The 12,562-nt window shown below is 38.4% G+C and overlaps 1 protein-coding gene across 4 annotated transcripts in view; it reads left to right on the top strand.

Annotated features, from left to right (window-relative positions):
* MAP3K5 (mitogen-activated protein kinase kinase kinase 5) overlaps nt 1-12,562 on the top strand; it is a 108,289-nt gene that overhangs the window by 92,464 nt on the left and 3,263 nt on the right. For 2 of the 4 annotated variants that reach the window (XM_075145910.1, XM_075145911.1), the window contains 4 exons: nt 2,420-2,605; nt 6,371-6,476; nt 8,950-9,193; nt 12,074-12,186. In XM_075145910.1, coding sequence (XP_075002011.1) covers nt 2,420-2,605; nt 6,371-6,476; nt 8,950-9,193; nt 12,074-12,186 — 649 coding nt within the window. Of the gene's footprint in view, nt 1-2,419; nt 2,606-6,370; nt 6,477-8,949; nt 9,194-9,555; nt 11,265-12,073; nt 12,187-12,509; nt 12,553-12,562 lie in introns of those variants that run through there. The other 2 variants (XR_012673001.1, XM_075145912.1) reach the window with 2 other exon arrangements.

Raw genomic sequence — 12,562 nt, 5'->3', positions numbered from 1 at the left:
GGGGAGGAAAGATGGAGTAACAGTGGGAGCTACAGCAAACAGCAAAATAATTGCAGAATTACCTTTTGGCGCTCCTTTGGGGGGATGATTCATGACGATGTATCAGTTCAGGATGACACTGAATAAATTACAGGTCATGACCACGCTGCTAGATGTTGCAACACCGTAATTGGATGACATGATTTTTTGTTCTTGTTTGTAATGTGTGTGTTAGTAGTTAATTGACTCACTTCATTCTCAAGGTTAAGTATTGCTGGTCTAACCCATATTTGTATAAAATGTGACAACTCATCTTCTAAAGATAGTACTGTTTAGAAACTGATGCAAGCCAGTATGATTCTTATGCATGTACTACAGTTTATGTAATTGGAAATTGCCACCATACCAATAAAAAGAGCTTCTAACTCTTGGTGGGGGAGGGAGGAACCCACAGTTGTCCTGGTAACTATAGAAAATATTAAAATAGCAGGCAGTAAGAGAGATGCCCGTGATCTGTGCTTTGCTAGAGTGTTGCTGTAACAGATACAGTTGTTAGCATGTGTATGAAAGGAATAATCAGTAATTGTGAGAGGCTGAAACTCAATCACAAGATGCAGAGAGGGTGCTTGATGTTTCACGCCTTCCTCAGCTAGGGCTGGAACAGCCCAAGATAGGAGCAGAGACACCAGCAGGAGTTGTAGAGCCAAAGACTTCAAAGCACATGTGCATGGGACTATCTGCCCTTCAGGAGGATGCCAGAACTCTGACTCCCAAACACCGTTCTTTCCTTTGAGAGAGGGACCCTGGTCAAAGAGCAGGAAACTTACTCAAACCACCAGAAAGTGGTAGTAACTGCAGTTAAGGGGAAGTCGAGTTGGCTTCTTGTTACATCCTACTTAAATGCAAGTTGCCAATAGATGGAAGCCTGATTTGCTTGTTAAGCCTCATCAGGATTTAGGCTTTGATAGCGCTTTTCCCTTCACAAAAACTTTTCATAAGAACAATTTCAGCAAAGTCATTGGGTGTGGGGGCTGGGAGAGGAGAATGACCCTTCCAAAATAGGTCGCTGTTCCTTATTAAGGAGCCATACTGGTTGCCCTGTCCCCAGCATGCCTTGATGGACTTGGATCTTCTAGTCCAGGACTACAGTGTGTTGTGTGTCCACCTATCTGCCCTAATGGCTTTTTAATTGTTTACACGAAAAGGAGATCAGCTACTGCAGGACAGAGTGAGGGATTCACTTCAGTATAGCCAATCATCAGGTGAATTCTCCAAATCAAAGTGGATCAGGATCAGAGGCTAGGATCTTTTATCTCGGAGATGGGTGCTTTAGTCAGTGGAATGTTTGACTGCTCTAGAGCTTTTTTTTTTCAGTTTCTCTCTCTCTCTCTCTCTCTCTCTCTCTCTCTCTCAAATAATCAAATTATCTTTTTTTCATCCTGATCAGAATTAATTAACTATAGTTAAAATCTCAGTGTTACTGGCAAACAGAGTTCTTGATGTCTGGCCAGCTGTAACATTCATGGTGTAAAACTGGCAAATACAACAGAACCAAACACCATATGTCCTTCTGTTATGGAAATCAATGTTAGATATCTTTAGTCTATATAAAAAATTACTTACCTTCCTTCAGAATAAGCATCTAATACTTCGTGTTGAACAAGTAGGTATGGTTTTCTGTCTCTGGCTTAATTTTAAGATTTGGAATTGACATTTGTATTCAGTTGACATAACTTTACTTCAGAGAGTAAATATAGTCCTCTACTTCCTAGTTATTTATGCTGGTTATTCTGATGAATGCTTTTGAGCTTTTTGCTCCTTTGATAGCTCATGCAAAAACACAAAAGCTTTTAAAAATAGGGATATGAATATTCATAATAGAAAGGTGACAGATTTGTAGACCTGCTCTAAGAATAAGTAAGTGTAAAAGTTCCATATCAAGGGAAATTATGTAGGAAAGAACTAATCTCTTTCTGAGCCTTCTATGTAATTTTGACTAATCCTTTCTTTTAAATGCTACTGTGAGAATTTGCATGTTGTCTCTCAGAGGCACTCTGAAATTAGAGGCACTGCAAAGTACATGTTTGTTTGCAATTAAAAGTAATTTGTAGTATTCCGTGCACAGTATATTTATTCATATCTTTTCACTCCTGTACAATGAGACATACAGACTATGTATGTGCACATGTACTTCAGCAACTGATATAAAACAAAGTCAGCTACTTGCTCGTCAAGTAATTTGCACTAGGAGCAAGCTCAGCAGTAGAAGTCTGTGCTGCTGTAGTTACGCTGCCACCATTATCTGACCTGCAGCTGCGCCTTTCCCTTAACCGTAGCAGTAGAGTTTCTGAAAATCCGTATTGCCAACTGACGTTATTGGCTAAAGTACGTTTCAAAAGATGGCTATCAAAACTATTTCTTTTCCTCTCTCTTCTACCAGGGAGATGAAGAACCCAAGTTAAAATGGGAACATATCACGACGCTCGTTTCCAGCCTCAGAGAGTTTGTACGGTCCACTGATCGTAAAATCATCGCAACCACTCTTTCAAAACTGAAACTGGAGTTAGACTTTGACAGCCATGGTATCAGTCAAGTGCAGCTCGTGCTGTTTGGTTTTCAAGATGCTGTAAGTTGTCATTTTTACTAAGAACTTTGTGCACCGAAACTGCCAAAAAAAAAAAAAAGCTAGAAGCCAGAAGCAAACAGAACTTCATTAACTTCCATCCAGAGTTACCAAAACAATAATATTTGAGGGCTTTGAACCTGTAATAACAGAAACCCAGCCCACAGCCGTGACTTGGTTGGGTTGCCATGTGATCTTTTGGCCCACAGCCATGACTTGGTTGGGTTGCCATGTCATCTTTTGGCAGGACACAACTATTGAGATTTTGCTGATTAAAGATCTAGAAGGTTCAGCATAGTTGTGTAAACATTATGTCATAATACTAAAGCAGGAAAGCCTTTTTAAAAAAATCTTATTTTGGAAGGTTTTCTGGTAAATAAGACTAACACTGAATGTCAGGCTTATTCTACATAAATGCAGATCTCTTGAACTTGACTTCTCTTATAAACTAATACATTAAACCACTCGATACACTCAATAGTAGTCTGTCTACCTTATAATACTGTATTGAGTTCTTATTCTAGTATTTTTGGTTAGCAGCAGATTTCTACCAAACTAGGTATTTTTGTTTCAATTTATAATAAGCAGGATAAGAAGGAAGAAAAATAGGTTACTTTTCTGTCAATAATTAATGCAAAATTTATGACTTCCTACAGTGACCAACCAAACACACACATGGATACCCTTTAAATAGCTACTTTACCAAAAGCAAATGTTTTTTCTTCTTAAGCTATGTATTTAAATGTTAGTTCACAAGCAATTAGGCTTAATGATTAAAATGAATAACTAACATGGGAGGGTGCAGTTGTGCTGGGCGTCACTTGTCCAGACTGAAGTCATGTAGTAAAAATGAAATGACAATCCAAGCAGGCATTTGCGGTGGATGATTCTATTAGCATTTAAACCTGGGGCACTCTGACAAGTAAAAGAGCTGTCAGGAAGGATTGCATAGCATGTCAACTGTTTGTTGCATAGACTACACTGACAAAAACTAGATGCTGTTTACAAAAAAAAACCTAATATGTGAAATGAATCTGTAAAAGAGAGGTTTCCACAAATGAAAGTTTTCTTTTTGAGTCTTCACTTGGAGTACACTTCAGCTTTCTATTCTACTTAGCCTCATACTACTACTGTTTTGACACTTGGAAGAAAAAAAAACAAACATACAAGGTCAAGAAAAAAAATGAGGGGGGGAAGGTACAAATATCTGGGTTGGTTTTCTGATGGAGATGTTGCTGGGCATCAGTTGTTCAGTGGTAACTGCCTGAGTCATGTTCTTTTCAATAAAAATGTTACCCTCTTCTGTTAACTTCATCATTATAAGTTGCTGGTTTTTAACTGAGAAATGCCTCTGATTACTATCTCTCTATTATTTAACTAAGATAACCCACAGGAAATTCAAAGAAAAACTTGGCTTTATATGTTCCCAGTCTTAATTTTTTTTGGACATACATTAGGTTTCTATAGTAGAACACTGAAATCCAGATCAGTATCAAGGCCTCAGAGACTGGGATATTGCTAAAAGTGAGGGAAAGTAGTTCCCTTGTTCTCGGGACTTAATAAGGTAATCTCAGGTAACAAGGTTTAATAATCACAATATCCTTATTGGAGCAACCAAGAAAAAGTAGTTTTGTGCTGTAATCTAAATAGCTAAATCACATTACTGGGAATTGTTGTGTTCTTGACAAAGCTACATCGTGCTTCTTCAGTACTTAAATAGGCTGCATTTAGCTAAACACCTTAATGTCTTGGTAGGAGTCAGTATGGGAAGGTGCAAAGTGCTTGCAGTCAGGAATTGTGCTGCCTCGGAGGGCTGTGGGCAAGCCTTTGGGGCCCTGAGGCAACTGCTGCCCAGGTGTCAGGCACAGGGCAGGCTCCCCCGGCACCGCTGCCAGCTCTCCAAGTCCAAGCACGGTGTCCAAGTGCCATCTCGTGGTCATTGGCAACAGAACTGAGGAGACACAGGTACTGTGGTGGGTTGACCCTGGCTGGCAGGTACAGGAAAGCCCCTACCCAGTTGTTCGTTTACTCCCTCCCAGCGGGATGGGGGAGGGAATCAGAAGGGCAAAAAGTGAGAAAATTTGTGGGTCAAGATAAAGACTGTTAAAGTGAAGGGGGGGAAAGAAAAAAAAACCACACACACCAATCCCCAAAAAACCACCACCACCAAAAACCACACACACACAGGAAAAAAAAAAAAAAAACCCACGAAAAACCCCAAACCGCACAAGTGATGCAAAACCAATCACGCACCTCCAATAGACTAATGCCCAGCCAGTCCCTGAGCAACAGCTCCTTTGGAAAAACTATCCCCCTGTCTTTATAGCTGAGCATGATATTGTATGGAAGGGAATATCTCTTCAGTCAATTCAAGTCAGCTGTCCTGGCAGTGTCCCCATCCAGCCTTTAGTCCACCCCCAGCCTACTCTCTGGTGGGGCAGCGTAAGAAACAGAGAAGGCCTTGACACTGTGCAAGCACTGCTCAGCAATAGCTAAAACATGGGTGTGTTATCAAGGCTGTTTTAGTCACCAGTCTGAAACATAGCACTGTATTGGCTGCTGCGAAGAAAATTAACTCCATCCCAGCCAAACCCAGTACAGATACCTACATAAATTACTGCATTACTGAATACTGTTGCTTTGGGGCAGTGATAATAGCACGATTAATAACATTTAACAACTCTCACATATCTTCTGAAGGCATCATTTGTGTAACTTCAGTCATTTTTTACAGAGAGGTTATCATAATGTGAGAGAATTAAAGTAATCCCTTTTTTAGGAAGACCTGAGTGAAGTATCTTCTTGCCACATTTTTTAGTAAGCAGTAGTTGCTACTTTTTTTATAAGGCTTTGAGTAACTTCGTAATTTTCTAAATACAGTTACATTTGTATCTTCCTGCAACTTCTCGAGTTCTACTTCTACAGAGTCTGTTGCTTTGAACTGCTTCCATGCCTGGAAAACAGCACCCAGTTTGCCTTGTGCTAATGCCGCTTACCGTGGCTAGGTGTTTCGTTGTAGCACTACCACCCCACCTGCTGCTTCTCTGTCATTTGGGAGTTGGAAAAGAGTTCTCCCAGGGTAGAGACATTCTTGCAAGTGGCATGAAGCATCCATAGAGGCATCTGGGAATATGGCTAAAAGCGGTTTGAAAGCAGGCCTGTAGGGAATTAGGAGCAACCCAGTGTAGAAAGCTATCTCATTGTACGAAGTAAAAAGTGGAAGGAAAGAGAAAATGGCACAGCATACAAATGAAGTCCCCTGACTATTTAAAGTTAATTAAGTATTTTCTGAATCAAGAAGGAGCAGCATTACATTAGTTCTTTGATATTTCCTACAATTGTACTTTAAAATAGATAAGTATTGCTCAGAGCAAGCAGTGAAAATGATGCCAAAAAATAAAAAGATTAATTAGCTTAAGTTACAAGTCTTTCATAATATAATCCTTAGTATTGGTCTTGCTCGCATTCTGTTTAAGTTTCTCTCCACACCCATGAAGGTTCAATAAACTTCAGTATCGCAGTCATCAAAAATCACCTAACACAGGTCCTAGTACTTGATTAAAAAATACAAAATACTGCATGACTTCTAATAAAATGGTGAAAGTTGGCAACGTTGCTATTTTCTTTGTTTAATGACAACATGGAATAGTTTTAATCACCGGCTTTGATACAGCATCTGTAAGTTCAAACACTTCATATAATGTCGCCATATATTACAGTTTTAAGTTGTGGGGGATATAATATCTGAACTGACTTCTCTGTTACTAGGTCAATAAAGTCCTCCGAAATCATAACATCAAGCCACATTGGATGTTTGCATTGGATAGCATAATCAGAAAAGCTGTGCAGACTGCTATTACTATTCTGGTCCCAGGTGAGTCATTTCTTAATACTCAGCAAATATTTATTGGTTGATCTCTTTAAACGTGCTTTAGAGCTGTGATTATGATGCTTCACTTAAGGTTTTGAAACCAGCAGTGGCCTTTTTCCTGTCCACTGTCTGTTTTGCAACTCAAAAACTAATCAGTGTATTGTACAAGTTATTTTGGAAAGCACTTTTCCAGGATGGGTCATCTAAACAATTCTGCAACACAGTGAGCTGTAGTAGGCTAAGGTGCTCTGGGGCCTAATTTTTTTGAGGAGCACAATGCTGCCTCTTGAAATCCAAAGGACAGACAGACCACTTCCAGCACATGCTGATTTTGGAAGGTGTTTTACAAAGTGCAGATCAATAATGTGCTTTTTGGCGCACACAAAAGTCTCTCTGACTCCTGGTCAGAAGCTGTCTAAAGCAAAAAAACAAAACATCCCCCCCCCCCCCCCCCCCCCCCCAAAAAAAAAACCACCACCAAAACCCCCCAAAAAACCTGCAGTGCCCGCAGTTTGAATATTGTATTTTGAATGTTGTGGAAGTAGAATACATGGCTTAGCTGAGGGAAGGAGTCTGTGTAGAAGAAACGGTAGCTAATTCTGTTATTACTCTACCTACTTCCAGAGTTAGTTTCTCTGCTGCTTCTTAACTTCTAAGCTTGTGATTCCATCATTCCCTACACTGGAATTAATGGTGAAATTTTCAAATATATGATTTAATGCTTTAAGTCTGAAGTCAGAATACTTATGTTCCTGTTTTCTGCAGTGGGTTAAGTCTTAAATTGTCAACAAGGGGATCTGAAAATGCCAACAGAAGTTACAGCTCTTCCTGCTCTCCTTGGTATTTTCCATATCCCCAGCGCAACCAGCAAGGCATAAATAAGGTTTCTGTGTACCTTCGAGTCATAAGGAAAATCTGTCTTTTGATTAGAATGCCAAACACCTTTAACAGGCGTGTACTTTATTGCTATATAATAGGAGTACTGTAGAATTCCTCCTTAATAGACTCTTCTTCTCTATGCAGCTCAGTATCAGCATTAATTGTACATGGTCAAGCTTAAACAAAAGCCTCTGTGCCCTAGTAGCTTTCAGGCACTGATCATCTGCCTCTTCCCTAATTGCCTTACCCTGCTTCTGATTGCTTCCCCTTGCCTTTGTCTGACTATTTTTTTTTCTTCTTTTGTTTTTTTCTCCCCTCTATGAATGATATGAAGATTTATCTCTGGCCTTAACACTTCTAAAAATTGTGGGATGTTTTAGGAGTGGTACGAAGCAGATGTTGTATAGTTATACTGCCTGGTGGTGAACAATGGCAAAATGAACTTCTATTCCTATTAGTGTGATGCAGAAGTTCAAAGCAAATTCAGACATATTTGCCTAGCAATATTTAGGTAACTGCTGTATAATAAATCTGCTCTCTTTAATTTAGAGGAAGGACAGCTCTGTTGATCTTAATATGTTCAGTCTTGAAAAAGGTATGTAGCATTGAAATGAAGAGACGAAATGGATCAAGAAACGAATGTCCCTTTTGTAAAGAAGAGAAATGTACTTGTTAGTTCTTCAGCAGAAAGGACAAAAACCTACAAAACCCAAGTGTGATTCAGGAAGAAAAAGTATGTTTTGGTGAGGAGACTTAAGGGAGTGCTTAGCAGTAAGAAGCCACAATTGAAGGAAGGAAGGAAGAAAGAAAGATTTATACTAAATGGTTAGAATTAACAAACAGATGTTGTTGCAATAATAGGTTTTGTAGGAGTATAAGATGATGTGTACGTATCTTGCACACCTGGTAAGCTCTGGTAGGTAGTTTAAACAGGGAATAACAGAAACCAGAGTACACGTATAGCTTTGTGTCCGCCGATTTGTGGATGTACACCATTACAAAATAGGCAGCGTTCTCTCTGATCAGTAGAAGGGAAGTGTGCTACTTTTAATTGTCGGGAAAGGGATCTGTTTGTTATTTCCTCTTTATATCTTTGGATACAATTTTTTGGTAAACACAGTATTCTTACAATAAGAGAATGCTAAGTATGCCAGAATAGCAACGAGAATAGCTGGATATAAGAGAAATAATGGTTATTTGCTTAACAAAACATTTCAGGTCAGACACGTGAGAAATTACAAACCACTGAGAATGGAATAAAGCAAAAGAAAGTACTCCTGCTGCACAGTGCTTCAGCACAATTTGACATGAAATGCTAGCCAAATCTGGAATGCTATTCATCCAGATTTTTGGGTTTTAAGAGCTTTTGAACATTCAATAAGCTGAATAATAATCAGCATAAACTAAGGTGCTGTTATGGTCTGAGTCTTCTTAAACCCCTAGAAAATACCATCTGTTCTCTTGCTACAGAAATTTCAGGTCTGGTATAACCAAAGCTGTAGGATGATCTGTAAATATTCACTTAGGTCTGCTTTTGTTTTAATGTTTAATGTCTCTAATGTTTTTTCTTTTGCTTATATTTTAATGTTACTACTAGAATTGAGGCCACATTTTAGTCTTGCATCTGAAAGTGATACAGCAGATCAAGACGAGATAGAAGTTGAAGAAGATCAAGATGAACAGCCTCATAATCAAACTATCCAACAGCCTTGCGTTGTCATGGAAGATGCAGTAGCTACCTCAGGTGTAAGCACACTCAGCTCTACGGTATCCCATGACTCCCAGGCTGCTCACAGATCACTGAGTGTCCAGCTAGGCAGGCTAAAATTAGAGACAAACAGGTAAGTCCGGATATCAGGAGACACTTGCCTACTTGTGACAGTATGTATTGTTTTGCTTTTAAAATATATGTGCTAGAATACTAGTGACAGTATCAATTCTGTGAGTACTGCAAGTTGGTCATTTAAATGATGGGCGTTGTTTAGCTGTGACTGATCACTTACATTAGTTTTATTCATTTCAGAACAATAGTGATGCAAGTTAAGGTCAGTCTTGATTTCAGGTGCCCTTTCAAGGAAGATGTGGAAAAGTTGAGCCTGCTGCCAAGTTTCTGCTTTTTCTCTCCTCCGTATGCTGTGTATAGCTGATGAACAGTGTTATGTTTTGTTTCCATTAAGGCAGAACTTGCTGTTCTTTTTTGTAGTTATTCCTGGGGAATGAACTCAAGCTAGACAACAGCCACACATGAACTCCACAAGTAAACTGCTTCAGTCTTGTTTTGTGCACAGAATTCACTGCAGCAGGATCTGTGCTTACCAGCAAGCATTACCTTTTTATTAAATACTTTTTGTTCATCAGAGAAAGATGAGAAAAATAGATGTGTTGTTTAAAAGAAGAAATAAGCCAGAAATCTGGATATCGGATTTTTTTTAGAAATATACATATTCCACTTTAAACTTGAGAAGTGGTTCTTCCAGGTTTTTTGTTTGTTTAAGAAATGTCAGAGACAAATCTCTGTCTCCATTATTTTATCCAAATAATTTTCTATATAATTTTGTTTTCTTTTCATTAAAATATACCAGATAGTCTGTTTAAAGTAGATATTTTAGCTTTTGTAGCATCTGATTTATGACACTGGATTTCTTACTAACATCAGGAAATTTTGAATATAACCTTGATAGAAAGAGAACATCTTCAATAAGACAGATGTTATGCTGTTAGAACATTCTTTGTAGTTATTGTTCCAATTTAAATTAAAATGTTAAATTGCACTTTACTTTTAAACGTGTCCAAGAATTTTGCCATAATTGGAGTAATTCATTAGACTTTACTGTTTTCAATAAAGTATCAGTATTTTTGAGTTCTTATGTTACAATTCTTTTTTTTTTTGCTTATGATGACCACTGAGAAGTATTTTGATTGCCTTATTGATACATTTAAATAAATACATAAATAATTGAGGTTCGCTCACTTTACTTCCCAAGTTTATGATGGGGAGTAGCATCAGAAGTGATCAATTTGTAGAGGTGCTGTTTTCTAGCACTTTGCTTTTGTAAATTCCTCAAATGCAAAGCCTTTGGCCAAATAATCACGTCCTGTCATTCATGCAGAAATTTTGAGGTAAATAAATGGACAGTTGTTTAAGTATTAATTAAAGCTTTATTGGCATAAACAGCAAGCAGTTATCAAGAGAAAATAGTTGATTATTTTATTGGCCCCAAAGGTGTTTTTCAACTAGAATGGATAGAGGAGGAATAAATTAACTGAAATGTGACTGCATACCTGTCTGGACAGAATATCAGTCTGCACTGAGATTAATCGAACTGTGGGTGTGCGTAGAGGCACAAAGCAGCTCTGTTCACATGCAGGGTGGACTTACTAAGAATTCTTAGGTGTGGAAGCACTCAAATGCAACTATGCTGCTGGTAGGCCTGCATGCAAGCTAAAAGTAGGCCTAGATGCTTTTTTACAAAGCAATCATATGAGATGCAGTTTACTTCTGTGCAAAGACAGGTAAGGTGCTTTTGTGGCACATTCTTTAGCTGAATTCCAGAATGTCCCTATCTTTCAGTGTCCCAGGAAAAAAGTTGCAGTGCTCAACTGGTATAAATAAACAAAACAAAACAAAAAAGGAAACAAAATCATACAAAAATGGAATAGTTACTGCATAGTTCTCAGGGTGACAAAGGCTTCAAGGAAGGGATGAAGGTGCTGCAATTCTTTCAAGGCAGAACTTCCTAAGACTCAGAAGTCAGTGATAGGTTTATGACTGTGTTCTCCATGTGCAATTTCTCTGACCAAGTTCCTGAATACATACTGTTCACAAGTCCTCCTTTTTACTAAAACGCTTTTCTAAAATAACAAATTGCAGCAGTTTCACATACTGATTTTCCATTGTATTCTCATTGTTTTCCTTTGATCAGTTTGAAAGGTGCTGACCACTGAATCTCTCTGGGTTTCTCTCTGGGTTTATGTTATGAAGGAAGTCAAACATGGGTTCCAATTTGTTTCTGCTTGACATTCTCAAAAGTAATTGCTTAGGAGAGGACACAAGGTATTTTGCCTCCTCTTTTCTCACTCTTCATATAGGAGCATAGGAGAGTAGGCACAAAGTGCCTGGTATATGAGGAAGGGACAGCCCTTGTGTGGATGAGAACGTATTTTCCCCATTTAACAAATGCAACCATAAGTTTTTGGCACATTTTCATCACAGCTCCACCCTTGCCATACCTTTGAAAATGCCTGCTGGAGAGATGTGAACTGGCATTTTTCCTTACAAAGGGTTATGTCACAAAGTTTAGCCCTTGGTTTATGAAATACTTTGATATTTGTTCTTCTCAATTAGAGAGGTTTTTTTAAAACAGAACGCTGGCTGTAGAAATTTCACTGAAATTTTGTACCATACCACCTGTTTAGTGGGTGGATGTGTATATGGAGGCTGGTGTGTTTGAGGTAGTTGGTTGTTTTTTAGTTTTTGGTGGGTTGTTTTTTTGGTTTTTGGGTTTTTTTTAAAGAGCTATAGCTTTAGGAACCAGTGAATGTTTATGTCTTGATAGAGGTCATAATAAATCTATAGTGAGAGGATATTCCTATGAAAGCTGAAGAAGCCTGTCCTTGTCTCTGTCAAGAAGGTTTCCAGTTTAAGTGTAGTAAGATCTTTGCTTTCATGAACATTTGAAACTACTTAAGGAAATGTGTGCTTCCTTCCCCTTGCTTCACAGGTTATTGGAGGAGTTGGTTCAAAAGGAAAGAGAATTTCAAGTCCTCTTACATCAAGCTATAGAAGAAAAAGATCAAGAGATTAGAAACCTACAGCTTAGGTCACAGCCAATAGGTAAGTGAGAAGAGTTTTCAAGGAAAAGTTTCATACTGGCTACAGATTAAGACAGTGGCAGCTAAATTACTGTTCTTTTTATTGAGCCAGTCTCAGCAAAGATGCTTTATTATGCTGCTTCTGGTAGGGTTTGTTTTCAAGTAAGAATGTACGTTGTGGAAACAAATTACTGAATTTGTTAATCACAGTACAACGAATGGTGTGATTTAAATATTTTTGATTGTGATTATATGGAAGCGTACAAGGCTCATATCCTACAGAATAACTATTATTTCTAAAGAGGATGATCTAGTATGTTTAGGTATGTGTTCTTTGAATTACAGACTGTTCCAATTGTTACACTGAAAGTTCAAGAGGATCTAATCAGTGAGATGTA

This window comes from Calonectris borealis, chromosome 3, assembly GCF_964195595.1.
Source record: "Calonectris borealis chromosome 3, bCalBor7.hap1.2, whole genome shotgun sequence".
NCBI lineage: Eukaryota > Metazoa > Chordata > Aves > Procellariiformes > Procellariidae > Calonectris > Calonectris borealis.
This window is presented reverse-complemented; position numbering and strand designations above follow the sequence as displayed.